The sequence below is a fragment of the Dasypus novemcinctus genome, chromosome 8 (genome assembly GCF_030445035.2).
Source record: "Dasypus novemcinctus isolate mDasNov1 chromosome 8, mDasNov1.1.hap2, whole genome shotgun sequence".
Taxonomy (NCBI): domain Eukaryota; kingdom Metazoa; phylum Chordata; class Mammalia; order Cingulata; family Dasypodidae; genus Dasypus; species Dasypus novemcinctus.
This window is the reverse complement of record NC_080680.1, coordinates 47464908-47483591: the sequence shown is the minus strand read 5'-3', so window position 1 is coordinate 47483591 and position 18684 is coordinate 47464908. Positions and strand designations below refer to the sequence as shown.

The following is an 18684-nucleotide window of genomic DNA, read 5'->3' as shown; positions in this document are numbered from 1 at the left end:
TGTTTTGGCTATGGATATCCAGTTCTCCCAGCACCATTTGTTGGAGACTGTTTTGTCCTAGTAACATGGACTTGGTAGTTTTGTCCAAATCCAGTTGGCCAAAGAGGTGAGGGTTTATTTCTGGACTCTCAATTCTATTCCGCTGATCAATGTGTCTATTTTTATGCCAGTACCATGTTGTTTTGACCATTGTTGCTTTTTGTTGCTATTGTAAATGGAAGTTTTTTCCTGATTTCCTCCTCAGATTGTTCAATACTAGTGTATAGAAAGCTAACTGATTTTTTGCATTGATCTTGTATCCTGTCACTTTGCTGAACTCATTTATTAGCTCAAGCAGCTTTGTTGTAGACATGTCAGAATTTTCTAAATATAGGATCATGTCATCAGCAAATAGTGAGAATTTTACTTTCTCTTTTCCTATTTGGATGCCTTTTATGTTTTTTCTTGTCTAATTGCTCTAGCTAGAACTAATAGCAAAATTTTTTAAATCAGGTTTCCAAATTCTTCTTTGTGGTCACCCAGTTTTTTTAATTTTTAATTTTGTCATTTTTTCTTCTTTTTCATCTTTTTGCTTTTTTCTTGTGTTTTTCTAGCATCTTCTTAATATCCTTGATCTCTTTAGCTATATTGTTTTTTTACTCATTGATTTTAGATTTGTATGAACATCGTTGATTAGTTGTCTCAAATCCTATGTCTCATCTGGGGCTTTGATATATTCCTTTGCTTGGGTCATTACTTCTATTTTCTTAGTATGGCTTGTAATTTTTTTTGCTGATGTCTAGGCATCTGATTATGATAGTGAGTTTACTCTGATGCTTGATTTCTCTCTCTTTCATAGAATTTAGTGGCAGGAGGCTGTGTATTACTGCCATTCTTTGATTCTTGGTTCAACCTGTTCTAGGTCTTTAGGACTGTCTCTGTTAGTTACTCAAATTTGGGCTATGAACCCAGTAATGGGTTGCAGGCCTGCTTCCAAGGGTCTTGAGGAGGCAGGCTGTAAAGGCCGGAAAAACCCTGTTATTTATTTACTTTTAATTTCCTCACATGCACTTCCTTCCTCAGCCAGCAGATGGCGATTTTCCATAGCCCTCTCAGTTCAAACCCTGGTCAGTGTGTGTTCTCTGCAACTCCAACTGCAACAATGTGGCAGATAATCTTGCTTTGAGACTGTTCAGGGCCTGGCCATTCAAACTATCTCAGATGCTCTTCTCCAACCTTTGCCAGCAGCCCCCTCCCTTTTCCAGGGTAGGAAATAATTCCACTCCCTTCTGTGTCTCCATCAACCAGTCCCATTCAGTAGGGAGGGTGATTGAGAGGGTTGGATCTCTTTAGTACCTTGCCGGCTCCCAAGACAAACCATGGTGTGGCCCTACCCGACCTGGAAGTGCTCATAGGACACAGTAGATGAAATTTGTTGGCCAAAAGCTGAATCAGCCTTAGGCTGCATCCCTTTCTCTCCCATTTCCTGTGGAGGTGGATTCCTCAGCCCCTTCTGTCCATAGCCAATGGCCAAAGACTGGAGAATTCAAAGCTCTCCTCTCAGAGTGTGGGAGGAAGGGCCCTGGTGGCTGTAGCTGCAGCTTCTACTCACAGTCTTCCTGTCAAGATTCTTTTTGTGTGTTCCTCTCTCCTCCGGATGGTGCCCAGCCTTCCTCTGGTGTCTTAAACCCTAGGCCATTTTTTCCCCCTCAGGCTGTTTCCTGTCCTCTAGCTATTTTTCTGGGAGTGAAGTGAGTCAGTCCTGTGTCTTTCTAATCTACCACCTTCCCTGAAGTCTCCTTTATTCTACATGTTGAAGTAGTTTCCACATACTAAGTTTTTTTTCCTCTTTATTTTTTTAACATTACCATAAAAAATATGAGGCCCCCATATACCCCCCCTCACTCCACTCCTCCGCCCTTAACAACAACCTCCTCCATCATCATGAAACATTCATTGCATTTGGTGAATACATCTCTGAGCACTGCTGCAGCTCATGGTCAATGGTCCACACCATAGCCCACACTCTCCCACAGTCCACCCAGTGGGCCATGGGAGGACATACAATGTCCGGTAACTGTCCCTGCAGCACCACCCAGGACAACTCCAAGTCCCGAAAATGCCCCCACATCACATCTCTTCCTCCCACTTCCTACCCCCAGCAGCCACCATGGCCACTTTCTCCACACCAATTCCACATTTTCTTCGATTACTAATCACAATAGTTCATGAATAGAATATCAGTAAGTCCACTCTAATCCATTCTCTATTCCTCCATCCTGTGGACCCTAGAATGGCCATGTCCACTCCACATCTATATCAAAAGGGGGCTTAGATTCCACATGAATGCTGGATGCAATTCTCCTGCTTTCAGTTGTAGACACACTTGGCTCCCTGGTGTGGTGATTGACCTTCCTCACCTCCACGTTAGCTGAGCAGGGTAAGTCCAATAAACCAGAGTGTAGGAGCTGAAGTCTGTTGAGGCCCAGGGCCTGGCTATCACATGGTCAGTCCAGAGAGTCAGGTCCCCTGGGTATACATTAAACCCCAGCACCAACAACAGTTCCAATAAAAGTAACAGGAGAGGCTTGTGCACAAAGATCACATCTGAGTCCAGCTCCATCACACAGAAACACAAACTCCAAAGTAGGGCCAAATGACATGGCGCTGAACTCCATCTGCCATGACCACAGAACCTGTGGGTCTCTGCAGCCCTCAGAAGAACCAATACCTGGGATTGCATCTACTTTTATCCATCTCTTGGATTCTGCTCAAGTGTGCATAAGGGCAACCCCTCTGATAACCTCCCAGCTCTTTTTGGAGACTCATAGCCATATAAACTCCTTTGTCCTTTCCATTTCCCCCTTTTATTCAGGTCAGAATGCATTTTTAACTCCTGGTATTATATGCAGATTGACATATTCTGCTGGTCTGAGTTGACCCTTTTATTCAAGGTCATTTTCTAGTTACATCATCAGCTGATACTTGGTAGTAATCCCTCGGCACCAGGGAGGCTCATCCCTGGGAGTCATGTCCCACACTGGGGGAAGGCAACGCATTTACATGCTGAGTTTGGCTTCGTGACTGGCCACATTTGAGCAACACAGAGGCTCTCAGGAGGTAACTCTTAGACACCCTGCAGCTCTAGGCCTTGTTCTTATTTCAGGTGCACAGGCTTACAAGCATAGTCATTAGTATCAAGGGCTCATTGTTGGACCTTCCTTCTTTTTTGGTCTTTGCCATTTCACTTGGGGGATTGTTGCCGTTCCTTCAGGGACTGTGATAGAGCTCCCATGGCTAGGAACTCAGCACTCCCTCAGTTGTTATTTTTAATTGTAACCACTATGAAAATATCCAAACATTTTTATGTACCCTGGATATATGTCCTGGAGAACTCCCTGCCAACCATGTGTCCCCTGTCAATAACATCCCACACCAGTATTCCTCCCCTGCCATTGTTGAACCTCTCTGTGATCCAAAACTTCTTCAAAAATGAAGTCCAATATATTGCCAGGTTCTATTAATAGTAAAATGGAATATAGTGATGAGTTTAAAGGTTAGATATAGAATACATATTAATTTAGAAAAATCAAGGTAAAATAAATTGGGGTATCAAAAAATTTAAAAATGCAAAAGCTTTGTTTTTCTTTTTTTTTTTTTTATTATTGACTTTGTAATAATATTACATTAAAAAATATATATATGAGGTCCCATTCAACCCCACCACCCCCACCCCACCTCTCCCCGCCCCCAGCAACACTCATTCCCATCATCATGACACATCCATTGCATTTGGTAAGTACATCTTTGGGCACCTCTGCACCTCATGGTCAATGGTCCACATCATGGCCCATACTCTCCCCCATTCCATCCAGTGGGCCCTGTGAGGATTTACAATGTCCGGTGATTGCCCCTGAAGCACCATCCAGGGCAGCTCCATGTCCCAAAGACGCCTCCACCTCTCATCTCTTCCTGCCTTTCCCCATACCCATCAGCCACCATGTCCACTTTTCCCAATCCAATGCCACCTCTTCTATGTGGACATTGGATTGGTTGTGTCCATTGCACCTCTATGTCAAGAGGAGGCTCAGATTCCACCTGGATGCTGGATGCAATCCTCCCACTTTCAGTTGTAATCACTCTAGGCTCCATGGTGTGGTGGTTGTCCTCCTTCAACTCCATCTTAAAAGCTTTGTTTTTGATGTTTTACCTTCCATCACTGCAATAAGTGTTACCCTGTATGCAAATTGGCAAGGCAACTTCTTCCGTCTTTTCCTCAGTGTCTACATCCTTTCTTTTTTTCCCTAATTATTAAGCTTATCTTCACAGAAGTTTTAGATCACAGTATCTAAGTTTTTATGATGATCATTCTCTTGCACTTTTATTTTTAAAATTACTTCTTTGATAGATTCCTACAAGAGAAATTACTGCATCAGAAAGTGTGAACTCTTTTAAGACTCCTGGTACATCTTGCCAAATTCCTTACCAGAAAGGTCATTCCAATATGTATCATCCCAGCATCATATAAAAGTGCCTATCCTATTAAACTTTTGCCAGAAGTGCATATCATGATTTTTAAAAAAACCTTTTTCAATGTGATAAGTTCTTGCAAAATAGAGAATCTCCCTTGTAATTGGCTATGAAAAAGTTTTCTGACTTGGTGGATTCAGCTAGCAAATGCGGAGTCCTGGAGAGACAGAAGGACCATCCTGGAGTTTGCAGGGCTGATAAGAGCGTGCACCATTACCACTCTCCCCAAGGTCCAAAGTTTGCAAAGGTAGATAAGCTCTGAAGGAAAAGCAGATTTACAGATCTGGGCTAAGGGGCTTCCTGTCTAGACTGTCAGCTCCCAGGCTGCCTGGACTGTTGTAGGTGCTCCAGCAACTGACCATTGTCACCAGTTCCCTAAATGTTACATTGGAGAACTTTCTAATTAGGAAGACCAATTGTCCACCAATGCTTTGAGGTCCCAGCTTCAGCCTTAAGGGATGGAAACAAGGAAGAAAACAAAACACCTGGATATGAGCTCCATTCCTGGTCCTTTAGACAAAGCTGGACCACCTTCACACCACCTCAGTTAGTGCAAGAAATCCTGCTTTTGGCAACAGCACCTGTCCCTGGTATTTATGCAGGATCTCTTTTGTACTTTGGGTCCTGTGTTCTTAGTTTTCCAAGCTTTTGACTCTCTCTGCCTTCAGTTTTGGACATCTGCTTCTAGCTTTTGCAACTGTTTTGGGTTCTCTTCTCACCCATTGGCTTGGCTCCTACCTTGCTTTCAATCTTGGCTGTAACTTCAGGTAAAAGGCATCCCAAACCCAGTCCTAGGGAATCATCACCAGGTACCATAGTATCCCCTCTGCCAAAGAAGGATGCTCATAGGCTATGGAAAGACCTGTGTGGAAGATAAAAATGGTGGCAATTCACTTGAGTCATGGCAGCTTGCATGCCCTTCCACTCACCTTGGCCAAATAACCAGGAAATGCTGGAGAGATGGCAAAACAGAAGGAACATGGGATCCCTCTCTGCCTGATGATCAATCTAGGTCTCACTTTGTCATGGAAGGACACATAACAGAAACATAATAACCTACTTAGCCAGATGAACTCACTCAACCCCAGTAATCATTGTCTCACCTGATGGGGCAGCCAAAGACTTTCATGTCCAGTCTCACCCACATTACCAATTTGGTAAGTGAAAATAAGAGTATGTATTTCAATTCACTGTAATCTACTTTCTACATAAATAACCTTACAGATCAAAAAATGGCTACAAACACTTCAGAGGGCAGGCATTATCAAAGTCTTTTATTTTATTTTATTTTTTATTTTTGTCTTTATTCATTTTTTAAATATTACATTAAAAAAATATGAGGTCCCCATATACCCTCCACCCCCTCACCCCACTCCTTCCCCCATAGCAACATTCTCCTCCATCATCATGAGACATTCATTGCATTTGGTGGATACATCTCTGAGCATCGCTGCATCTCATGGTCAATGGTCCACATCATGCCCACACTCTCCCACGTTCCATCCAGTGGGCCATGGGAGGACCTACAATGTCCGGTAATTGTCCCTGCAGCACCACCCAGGACAATGCCAAGTCCCGAAAATGCCTCCACATCTCATCTCATCCTCCCATTCCCCACACCCAGCAGCCACTATGGCCACTTTCTCCGTACCAATGCCACATTTTCTTCAATTACTAATCACAATAGTTCATGAATAGAATATCAGTAAGTCCACTCTAATCCATATTCTATTCCTCCATCCTGTGGACCTTGGATTGGTTGTGTCTACTCCACGTCTATATCAAGAGGGGGCTTAGATTCCACATGGATGCTGGATGCAATCCTTCTGCTTTCAGCTGTAGGCACTCTTGGCTCCATGGTGTGGTGGTTGACCTTCTTTAACTCCATGTTAGCTGAATGGGGTAAGTCCAATAAACCAGAGTGTAGAATCAAAGTCTTTTATTAACCAATGTTATTTAGGTATGGTCATTGTGCTCCTTAACCAGGGCCAAGACCCTACTCTGCCCAAGACAAGATCTTATAAAACCCAAGTTAGAGAATGTGGTGACTCTGCTGGAAATTATCCCCCAAAGTTCTTGCTGTGGCCTGGGAGGCAGTCCTTGCCATGGGCCTGTCTACTTCTCTGACCTCATCCTGTTATCACTTTCACCTACTCAGTGTGCTCATGCTTTACTCGGGTTCCTTCTGAACATCCCAGGTCAGGGTCTTTGCACTGATCTTCCCTCTGCCTAGAACATTCCTGCTCCAGACTTACGTAGTCTCATTCCTCACTTCCTTCAGTGACTCAAATATTACCTCCTCAGAAAGATTGTCCCTTAGCACCCTACATAAAATGACAGCCTTTGTCACTCTCGATTTTCTGCTATATTTTCTTCATAGCACTTAGCTCTGACATCCTGTTCACACACACACCCTGCCCTATTAAAATGTAAGCCCTATGTATGAAGGCAGAATGACTTTTTTGGTCTTCTCTATGTTTCCACCATCCTGATCAGTATCTGATAAAGAATAGATACCCAACTTATACAGGTAGCTTTGAAATATTCAAATGTTAATACCATAGTTTGTACAAGTTCAGAGAAAAACTGCCTTCCAAGATGCCAACTACAATCGTTCCACTTCTGCCACAGATGGCTCTGTGATTATCATATAGGAAAATAGCTTTTTTTTTTTAGGTGGTACTCGGGATTGAACCCAGGACTTCCTATATGGGAAGCAGGTGCTTAACCACTGAGCTACATCCACTCCCCAGGAAAATAGCTTTTAATTCGATCTGCAAAGAGTTGTATAATAAAGAAAATTTGGGGAAATATTATTTAAAGGACTTATGTGCTATATAACAGCTAATTAATCCTCATTAATTAATTAATCCTCCTTTAAGGCAGGCATTATCTCCATTATCACAGATAAGAACACTGGCATTCTGTGAGATTGTATTGCATATTGTGATGTGTATGCAGGGTACCAGGCCCAGGAAATCAATAATCTTTAGATTCTAACAGCCAGGCTGCCACACTGCCTCTCACTGGATTTTGTTGGAGACACTTAATATACAGTAACACAGCTCCTAAGCACTACAGCTTTTTCCTAGGTTTTCTGATACCCACTCAGTCCTGCAAGGAGCACCATAAAATAAGTAAAGCATACAAGATCATGAGACATTTGTGCTCTCCTTCTAGGAACTAGAGACTGCCACATCTTGCCGTGGTGCTGTGGAGTCATTTCTGAAGTCTTATCTTCCAAAGATAGTGGAATGGTTGTTTGTTTTGGGGAAGAGAATAGCAAGATAGAAGGTTCTTATAAAAGACGATATATTCATTCAGTAAATATATTGAGTAATGACCTTGGGCTAGGGACAAGATAAGCACTGGGGATTCAGTGATGAATAACTAGGATAGACATTGTCCCTGCTTTCACGGCACTTACAGTCTAACGAGTAAGACATTTAAGAATCACATGGATACATGGCCCTATGAGAGGAATAATAAAATAAGGAAAATTGCCTTAATTAGATTAGGTGATTCTCATTGGAGGAAGTACCACTTAAGCTGAAATGTGGAGGATGAATAGGAGTTAACTAGACAATGAGAAGAGGAAAGAACATTCCGGGTAACTCAGCCTGTGAAAAGATGGTGTGGTAGAAGGGAAGATGGACTTTGAAAGAAGGCCAGTGTGGCTGGAGAGCTGAGAATGAGGGGCTCCCTAGTGTCAGATAGGTCTGAGGGATAGGTGGAAACAAACCCACAGGGCATTGTACTAAACCTGAGATGTGTGCTAAGTCAGAATCCTGCAGTACGCCTTCCCAGTTGGCCTCCAGGTTAATTGTCATGTTATTGCAGCAACCCCATGCTGGGAGACACAGAACTTTCAAGTAGAGAGGTACATGGTGCCAGCAGGTAGAGAGAAGTCTAGATGACTGTCAGGATTTACACCAAAATCAAGGCTCTACCTTACCCTTTACCACTAAGGGTGACATTGAGGGAGGAATAACTTTTCTGAACCCGAATTTATAGAGTGCCTTATTTAGTACTGGAACATTGGTCCCTATTTTGGGAGCCTATGGGGTTAGCGTTAACATCTGCACCTATTAAATCCTCACTCATGAATGAAAATAAAGGTATTTCTTTTCTAGGGGGTCTTAGAATTAAATGAGATAATGTATACAAAGCACTTAGCACGGTTTGACTCATAGCAGATATCCAATAAATAATAGTTTTTTTTCTTCATCTGCTAAATGAAGACAGCAGTAGTGCTAGTTAAGTCACAGAGATTTGGAGATGGAGAGAGACAATATAAGTGAAAGTATGAGGCTGGGTGTATCAGTCAGCCAAAGGGGTGCTGATGTAAAATACCAGAAATTGGTTGGTTTTTATTAAAGGCATTTATTTGGGGTAGGAGCTTACGGATACCAGGCCATAAAGCATAAGTTGCTTCCCTCACCAAAGTCTATTTTCACGTTTTGGAGCAAGGTGGCTGCAGATGTCAGGCTTCTTGGGTTGTTCCCTTCCACCGTCTTGCTTCTCTCTGGGCTCAGCGCCTCAGTTTTTTCCACAATGTCAGCTATAGACTATGAGGCTCTCTAGGCTTTGCCTCTCTCCACAAGGTCAGCTATAGACTATCAGGCAAACGGCTCTGTCTCTCTCCCAGGGGTTTCTGCCCTGTCTAACCACTCATCTCTATTCCTCTGTGTTCTTATCCTGGCTCCAGTTTAAGGCTTCAACATTAAATTCCAACATCAAAAACCCTCAACTCTGTCCTTTGCTGTGTCCTAATGACGTGGCCCAATCAAAGCCCTAATCATAACTCAATCATGCCCAGTAATAGACCAGATTACAAACATAATCCAATATCTATTTTTGGAATTCATAACGATATCAAACTCCTACACTGGGCCTCCTCTGTGCAGCCCTATTTCTAATCTTAAGAACCAGCAGCACACTTCTTTCAGAAGTTGGTCTAGCACTCTTTACCAAAGCTGGGCCACTGCCCTTTTCATCTGCCACATGCATTCTTTTAAAAGAGCTCTCCCACTTCCATTGCGTTACGCTGCATGTTTTTAGGTCTATGACTCTCCTTTCATTTGGAAATTCTGTCCCACACCTGGCAGGAAAGCTCAGCCAAAGTCACACCCACCACGCCCATACGGGGCAGGCCGTGCCAGTACCTGGCGGCAATCTGTCGGAAGAAGCTGAGTTGTGACGCCGCGGGACAGGCCAATCAGAACAAGTTTGGCCCTCTGCAGTTTCCGTCCGCTCACTAGGAGGCGCTGCGGTGGCCCCGGCTGCTCGCGGGGCTGTCGCGGGCTGTGTCGGTTGGGCTGGCGGCTGCGGCTCGTGGCCATGGATTGGGGTTCGGAGTCGGCGGCCGTGAGGCGGCATCGTGGCGTAGGGGAACGCCGTGAGGGCCAGGCAGCGGCGCCGGAGAGGGAGTACCCGGCGCAGGGGCTCCTGGTGGACGCGAGCGGCGGCGGCTCAAGGACGCGGAAGCGGAGTCCCGGGCGCGGCGGCGGTGCGAGTCCGAGCGCGGGGACTGGGCTGTCCGAGGCGCACACGGCGCTGGGGCTCGTGCTCTACTTGCTTGCCCTGCGGGCTCTCGTGCAGCTCTCACTGCAGCAGCTCGTGCTGCACGGGGCCCTTGGGCGCCATGGGGAGTTCGACGCGCGCCAAGCCAGGTACCGGCCGCTCCCGCCCCGCCGGTCCCTTGGCGGCTTCTGCTGGGGCTCAGGGCGCCGCATCTGTGTGCACCCTCCCTGCGGAACCGCCGGGGCCCGCCCCGGCCGCCTGTAGTGTGGGGTGGCTCGGCCTTTTCCTCTTCTGAGGTCCGAGCTGCCTGTGATGTGTTAAACTCGTGATGTAGCTTGGGGATGGCGGGGTGGATTGCGCCTTTCCTTTCCTTCCTGCCGTACCTGCAGATGTTGGTTGTTAATTGTGTTCTCATCTCCCGGACCAATTTCCACTTTTTGTCTTGGTCAGCTCCTCCTGCTTTCCAGATGAACTGAATGATAGTGAAATTTGTGTTGTATAATTTCGCTCTCTGGGGGGCTGTTAGAAGGGAATAGTGCAGTGGTCTTGAGCATTTTTGAGGTTATAGTCCTCAAATCTGAAAGCTATGAAATCTCTTCATGGAAGACCCCACACTCAAAATTTTTTCACACAATTTCAGAAGTTCTCAAGAGCCCTGAAACTTGTTAGTGGGCTCTTGGATTAGTAGTGGCTTTCCAAGTTTTGACTTTTTTTTTTTTTTTTTCCAATTAAAAACAAAAACCAAAAACACCTTTAGGTGTGCTAGGAAAGGTGATTTGACCAGAAGGATTGTAACCTCTGGCAAAACTCATAAAATCATAAGTTAGCAGAAAAAGTTTTTAACAGCCACTGTTATGTGAAACTTTTTCTTCAAATACAGTGCTGAAAGTTTATTTTCTTAAGGACTTTCTGGAACACAGCCCCCACTCCCCCTTCTTCCTGCTTGGAATGCAGTGAAAAGACCAAAACGTTTATTTGTTTGTGTTAGGAAATTGAATTCATTTTGTCCTGAACTGAAGTTATTAGTCCTTGTGTGCACACAAGGAGGGCTATGTCCATTCTTTACATTCAAAAATTTTTCTTTACACATTTAACATCTTGACTTAATTGTGTCGTTGCTTACTGATTTCAGCTGGCAATACTTAGAATCAGTAATTCTCCCTTAGTGTGACTCAGTGAAGTTGTAATCTGTTCTGTCCAGCCTTCAGCAGTCACACAGTTTTAATATAATCCTTAGTCTTTGTATTGGCTTGATAGAGGGATTGGGAGAAGCTGGTAGTGGGATGGGTGGAGAAAACTCTGAAAGGATCAACTCACAGACCCCAAAATGAAATGATGGGACATTACAGATGTTTTTCACAGGGTGCCTGAAGTAATAAAAGGCAGTCTTTGTTATAAAGAAGTCAAAGGTGAAAGGTTTTGCAGTAGGGGTTGGGGGAGGGGAATTTAGTGGAAAAGTTGCTCTGTGCTAAATGTTAGTTTTAAGCCTAGCAAGTCTTTGTCATCATCATTCATTTGGTCACTTTCAGGGATTATCTTGAGCATATAACATCCATTGGTCCCAGGACTACAGGAAGTCCAGAAAATGAAATTCTGACAGTGCACTACCTTTTGGAACAGATTAAACTGATTGAACTTCAAAGCAACAGCATTCACAAGATTTCAGTAGATGTACAACGGCCCACAGGCTCCTTTAGCATTGACTTCTTGGGAGGTTTTACAAGCTATTATGACAACATCACTAATGTTGTGGTAAAGCTGGAACCCAGAGATGGAGCCCAGCATGCCATCCTGGCTAATTGTCATTTTGACTCAGTGGCAAACTCACCAGGTATGTATGATGCTTTAGTCATTTTGAAGTTATTATAGCCCAGAAAGTTTATTAAATTTCTTGGGCAGTTGTGGGACACAATTTTCTCCAACAAACTTCATTGTGATGGAAGGCAGGAGAATTAGAATATTATCATTTAGTTTAGGATCTAACCTTTCAGTATTCTCTCAAGTGTTTTAATTTTGCATTATTTTTATTAGTTTTAACATTAGCCGCTAAATGACAAAACATGGTAGAATGAAGTAGTTTTATTAGAGTTACCACGCAGTGTGTGTTCTGGAATTAGGTTCTGCCACTTTAAGCGTTTACTCAGCTGAGAATTATACAGGGCTTTGGGTACAAAGGGTTAGTCCCTGTCCTCGAGGAACTTGGGATTTGGGCATCTTTACCACAACTTTGTTGACCAGCAAAGTGAGAATTTTGGTCCATTATGGGTACCATACTGTTAGAGAATCTCATAATCTATAATTCTTACTCTGAAAATTTAAGACTTGATGTTTAGGACAGTGCCTGACACAATAAATACTTGTTGAATGAATGAGAATTCCCTAAATTGAACTTGCCTTTTTTTTAAATTAAGATTTCTCAGAAAATGTTTTCACTAGTTAAAGAGATTGTAAATAGGAAAGAATAGACAATAGTAACATTTTACAGTGGAATCACAGCATTTTAGAGCTAGGCACGACCTGAAATAGTATCGGTTCAATCCCCTCATTTGCACAGGAATAAGTTTAGCTGATCATAGGTAGAACTGGGACCAGATGCTGGGTTTCCTGAACAGTCAGTTCTTTGAAAGGAAGGAGAGTATTATAGTTGTTAAGAGGGCATGCTCCCTTGGGCAAATTACTAAATCTCATTGCTCCTCAGTTTCTTCCCTATGAAATGGAAATAGTTATAGTATTTTCCTAATGGACTTGTTCAGTGGTTTAAGTGAGGATCAAATGCAAGTAGAACACTAAAACAGTGCCTGGCACTGAAAATACTTTTTTGCTTGTTTGGTTTTTAGTGCTGTTAACTGTTATTAATATTATACTTACAGATTGCTCGAACTTGAAGCAGGCCCAATGTGAACATCTAGAGTTACATGAAATATAAAGTAAAATTGATTTGTTTGATGGTGATTCCTAGATATCTTTATTTAGAAAGCTTGCAGATTACATTTAGAAAATAACTTGCTTTTTAAAATAGTATACACTCATCTGTTGTATAAAGTAAAAAATACCTTCTTAAGTGCTGGGGAAATGACAAATGTCGATTTCAAAACAGTAATGAAATAAATTGTCATCTTATGCCCCCTATTATAATGCTTAAATTCTGAGAAGGGACCCATCAACACCATGGCTACCTAAGGTAATTATATAGTAAGATGTATGTTCAAGTATCAGGAAAAAAACTGTCAAATGTTATAAATTGCATATATGGGGTCTGATAATTAAAGAATGGCTGAACCTGTTTTTAACAAACTAAAGTTTTGTAAGAATACCTTTATCAACAATCCCAAGGAAATTCCTATCAATAATAAATTGTTAAAAATAGTGTTTCACATGTTTGTCAGACTATTGCCAGAATCCTTTTATTGGATAAACTTATTGAATGAAACATGGATTTTTTTTTTTTTTTAATGTTTTCAGCACAATATCCGGGACTCTGGAACTGATACCATTTAGAAGCACTGTTCCTCAAGAAAAGCCTTAAATATCTTCCTGGGTCTACAGGGTGGTTCTGTGTAGAAGAGACATTGAGTTGTTTAAGAGATAGCTGCAATTTCAGGGTTAATTCTAATTGGAAAGGGATGTTGGTTAACCACCCAACCTTTAATGAACCTGTCTTTTTTAGCTTTCCATCACTGTCTTAAAGATGTTTGAGCCTTCTCTAGCTCTGTCCTAAGACACCAAGAACCATTCAGCTAAGGGAAGATAAACAGTATAACTTTAATCAAGCCTATAAAGATGTCTCTCTCAATTTTCCTTATCTCTTACCCTTAAGAAAAAAAAATCATTTTTAAAAGAAAAATATTATGTGCTTTGTAAGTTAAAGTTCTCACAGTCTAAAAGTTAAAAAATATTTCATTTGGCTTCTGGAAAGTGGTAATTTTTACTTACAGTTGTATATACTTTTTACTTGGTAGTAATTAGATCATTATTACTTTCATTCCCTGATGAAAATATAAGCCAATAATCACTACCAAAACAAGTAATAGCTAATAAGTAGTTTCTTCTTGAGTAGGAATGGGGTCTGGAGTTTTAACAGAAACAAAACAAGCATTTTAGCTGGCTGCAACTTAAGTTTGCACCTTAAGTTTGCAAAAAGAAGGAAAAACTAATATTGAATGCCTAGCACATGCCAGGCGCTATGTATTATCTTGTGTAATGCTCACAACAAACCTGTGAGGATGTTATCATTAGCCTGTCTTCTAAAACAGGAAATAGTGTGAGAATGGTAAGGCGGCAGAGCTAGAATTTCTTCCAGGTCTTTCTTACTGTAAAACCCATGCTAAACTACATCATACCCTTCTTCCAGTGTGTAAACCCAGCATTGCTATTGGCTGGGTTATTACTTAATTACTTCAATTACTCTTTAAACTTTTTATTATGGAAAATTTAAAATCTCTTCAAAAGTACAGAGAATTGTTTAATGAACCCCTATATTCCTATCATCCGTCTTCAAGTTATCAACCAGTGTTCAATCTTGTTTCTTCTCTACCTCTACCTTTTTACCCCTTGATTATTTCGAAGCTATCTCAGCTATACTGATTCCTCTATATTTCATTCTACATTACTAAAAGATAAGTACTCCTTTTTTGGTATGTTCATAATGCCATCAGTTACCTCACCTAAAATAACTAATAATAATCCTTCATATCAAATATCTAATCATTTTCTTTAACTGCCTTTTAGAATACTTTTAAAATTCAAAGCTCTGAAGTCATCTATACATTAACCTTTAATATTTAAAGTGTCTAAACTAAGCAGTTAATTGATTTGACTAAGTCCTTCTCCTTTGTCAGTATCATTCCCCTTCCCTGTGTCTTATCAGTTTAGGTGTCTTTGTACTTGTTTTAGCACATGATTCCCTTGGAGAAGACTTAAATATGTGAAACCATCCAAACTGACCTCTTGTTAATATGGAGTGATCTGCAGCTTTTCAGATTTTGGCCAGAAAACAAGCAGGAATGGAGAGGGTTACAGTAGGATGATGTAGGAAGCTATGAACACCAGAAATGAGAAATCACAGAGGGTGTAGAAAAAGAATAAGAACGGAACAAATTGCCTTGGGTTCCTGAAAATCCCAGTTTTCAGTATTACTTTAGGTGTCACCTGGTTGACTTATTCAACAAATATTAATTAAGCAACTACTGTGGTCCAGAGACGGTTCTAGGTATGGAGAATAAAGTCAGGAGGCAAACCAGATAAAGGTCCTTGCCCTTATGGAGCTTCCTCAGTGGCTGTAATTGTCACCTGAGGAAGACAAAGCTATGTTTCTGATCATGCAGCTATTTAGAATGTGTCTTTGGTGAGAAAATTATATTCCTAGCTATAATGGGTCATATAGTAAAGCACGGTTTCTTAACCAGGGGTCCATGAGCTTGAATTGAAATTCAGAAAAACACTATTCTTGTGGGCATGTGTTGGTACAGGTGTGATTATTTATAAATAATACACAGTGTAGTGTGGACTTAGTAAGGGGTCCGTGGTTTTCACCTGACTGGCAAATGGGTCCATGGAACAAAAAAGGTAGCGAGCCCCTGCAGTAAAGGTTTTAAAATCTGAGAAGCAAATCTGTCTTTCTAATTTAAGGTGCCAGTGATGATGCAGTTAGCTGTTCAGTGATGCTGGAAGTCCTTCATGTCTTATCAACATCTTCAGAAGCCTTACATCATGCTGTCATATTTCTGTTTAATGGTGCTGAGGAAAATGTTTTGCAGGTGGGATTTTGCTATTTTAAATACTAAGCTTGAATAACAATGAAACAATAATAGTAGTAACAGTAGTAATAACTAACAATATTTTGATTTTTTATTTGATTAGTATCAAAATGATACGGAAACTAAATATTGTGTTTGGTGGTGCTTTCAAAATCCAGCTGACCTGTTCAGTATTTGAAAATCCCAACTCAGGACTTGTCTTGGCAGTGTTTGATTTATAAAGATGATGGCATAGGTACTCCATTTCCAATTTTCTTTAACACCTGAGTTTCAGAGATCTTGTGAGGCAGACACACAGCTTGAATGGAATGCCCAGCCATGTTAATCTTCCCTTCCCTTCTCTTTCCTTTCTCTTCTGTTCTCTTCTGCTCTTTCTTTCACATGGTTTCACACCAAGGATGTTGTTTGGCACCACTCATGGTAGTCAGACTGCCTCTGGTGTTGGGTGACTTTCCACTTGGCACACTGCACATAGCCATTATACATATAGGCAGAAACAAAGGACATCTAATTTAGGTACTGCCTTTGAAAAAAAAAGATTATTTTTTGTTTTCATATTCCTTCATCAAAATTGTTCTGTCCTTAAAATAAAAATAAAGACTTTGATGATTTAAGATTGTTTAACTTGTATTTGTTTTCTTTTCTTCTCATGAAGGCTAGTCATGGTTTCATTACTCAGCACCCCTGGGCTAGCTTGATTCGTGCATTCATTAACCTGGAGGCAGCAGGGGTAGGAGGGAAAGAGCTTGTATTCCAAACAGGTATGTGAGGCTATGTTTTCTACATATATATATATATTTTTAAAGATTTATTTTATTCCCCCCCTCCCCCTTGTCTGCTCTCTATTTGCTGTGTGTTCTTCTGCGTCCGCTTGTATTATCCCACACTGGGAAACTGCATTTCTTTTTTTGTTGTTGTTGTGTCATCTTGCTGCATTAGCTCTGTGTGTGTGTGTGGCACCACTCCTGGGCGGGCCGCTTTTTTTTCATGTAGGGCGGCTCCTTGTGGTGCGCACTCCTTGCACATGGGGCTTCCCTACACGGGGGCACCCCTGCATGGCATGGCACTCCTTGCGTGCAACAGCACTGCATGTGGGCCAGCTCAGCACATGGGTCAGGCCCTGGACCCCCATATGGTAGGCTGACACTCCATTAGTTGAGCCATGTCTGCTTCCCTCTGTTTTCTGTTTCTTTCCATTTTAATGGAATTCTTATTTTCATAAAAGTGGAAATTTTTTGAACTTTAGTAATCTCTCCAGTGAAATGAATATTCTTTGGTTTAAGCTTTGTCTTTGTTAACATTTTAATATAATAACATTAATAGCATCCAATACCTGTAGAGCGCTTATTATATGGCCAGTTGTTCAAAGCATTTTATATATATCAAGTCATTTAATCATCAAATCAATGTGAGGAGTAAGTACTGTTGTTACCCTCATTTTCAGATGAGAACACGAGGCAAGAGGGAATGTAACTTGCCTAAGGTGTGATCTCATGGTTGGTAAATGGCAGAACACAGATTTGAACGTAGTATACCAAGTTCAGAGACTTTGTTCTTAACCAGTGACCAGATTGTCACATAGCTGATGAACTTTCTTTTATCCATTGTGGGTGATTATGATATAAATTATTTTAGATAATCATTTCATGAATTAAAATGAGAAAACTTACGTGAAGTTTAGGGACTTTAATTATGAAATCATTAGAATAAGTACATAGAGTCTGAATCTAGAATATAGGTTACCAGGGGATGGAAAGGGGGTAGAGAAGAGAGAGCTAAGACTTAAAACGTACAGTTTCTGTTTGGGACAATGGAAAAATTTTGGTAATGGATGGTGGTGATGGTAGCACCACATTGTGAACATTATTTACAGCACTGAATTATGTATTTGAATGGAGAAATGGAATATTTTTCTTGATTTCTTCTTCTAATTGTTTATTGCTATTATATAGAAACATTACAGATTTTTGGGTTTTGATCTTGTACCCCGTCACTTTGTTGAATTCATTTTTTAGCGCTAAGAGCTTTCTTGTGGATTTTTCAGGATTTTCTATATATAGTATCATGTAATCTGCAAACAGGGCAAGTTTTACTTCTTCTTTTTCTTGCTTGACTGCTCTGGCTAGAACTTCCAGTACAATGTTGAATAAGAGTGGTGACAGTGGGCATCCTTGTCTTATTCCCAATCTTAGCATGATGTTAGCTGTGGGTTTTTCATATATACTCTTCATCATGCTGAGGAAGTTTCCTTCTATTCCTAGTTTTCTAAGTGTTTTTATCAAGAAGTGTCCCTGGATTTTGTCAAATGCCTTTTCTCTGTCAATTGAAATGATCATATGCCTTTTTCCTTCAGTCTATTAATGTGTATTACATAAATTGATTTTCTTATGTTGAAATACTCTTTCATACCTGGGATAAATTTCAGTTGATCATGATGCATAATTCTTCTCATGTACTGTTGGATTCAGTTTGCTAGTATTTTGTTGGGGGTTTTCTCATCTATAGTCAAAAGAAATTATAATAATCTTTTCTTGTGGTATCTTTCTCTGGCTTTGATGTGAGGGTGATATTGGCCTCATAGAATGAATTAGGGAGTATTCCCTCCTTTTGGATTTTTGGAGGAGTTTGTATATCCAAAAGCATAGATTCATAATTTTTATGCATTGAATTTTAGCACCTCTGGGAAGTAAGTAGTAGAGTTATGTACCAAAAATACAGTACCATAATACTGCCATTTATAATTACCCAAATGGAAACCCTTTACTGTAGGTCTTTATTTCTTTATGCCACCTTGAACCACTGTCTAATGTCCTTTCCATTCTGTCTGAAGAACTCCCTTTAGCATTGCTTGTGGAATAGGTATAGTGGTGATGAACTCCTTTACCTTTTTTTTAAT

The 18684-nt window shown here is 41.1% G+C and overlaps 1 protein-coding gene across 2 annotated transcripts in view; it reads left to right on the top strand.

The window, feature by feature from the left end:
• The first annotated feature begins 9756 nt into the window (after nucleotides 1-9756).
• Nucleotides 9757-18684, top strand: part of ERMP1 (endoplasmic reticulum metallopeptidase 1) — a 91696-nt gene continuing 82768 nt past the window's right edge. The window contains exons 1-4 of one of the 2 annotated variants that reach the window (XM_004457385.4): nucleotides 9757-10181; nucleotides 11562-11863; nucleotides 15661-15788; nucleotides 16444-16549. In XM_004457385.4, the coding sequence (XP_004457442.1) occupies nucleotides 9850-10181; nucleotides 11562-11863; nucleotides 15661-15788; nucleotides 16444-16549 (868 nt within the window). In that variant the 5' untranslated portion in view covers nucleotides 9757-9849. The remainder of the gene's footprint in view (nucleotides 10182-11561; nucleotides 11864-15660; nucleotides 15789-16443; nucleotides 16550-18684) is intronic. The other variant, XM_058301827.1, reaches the window with a different exon arrangement.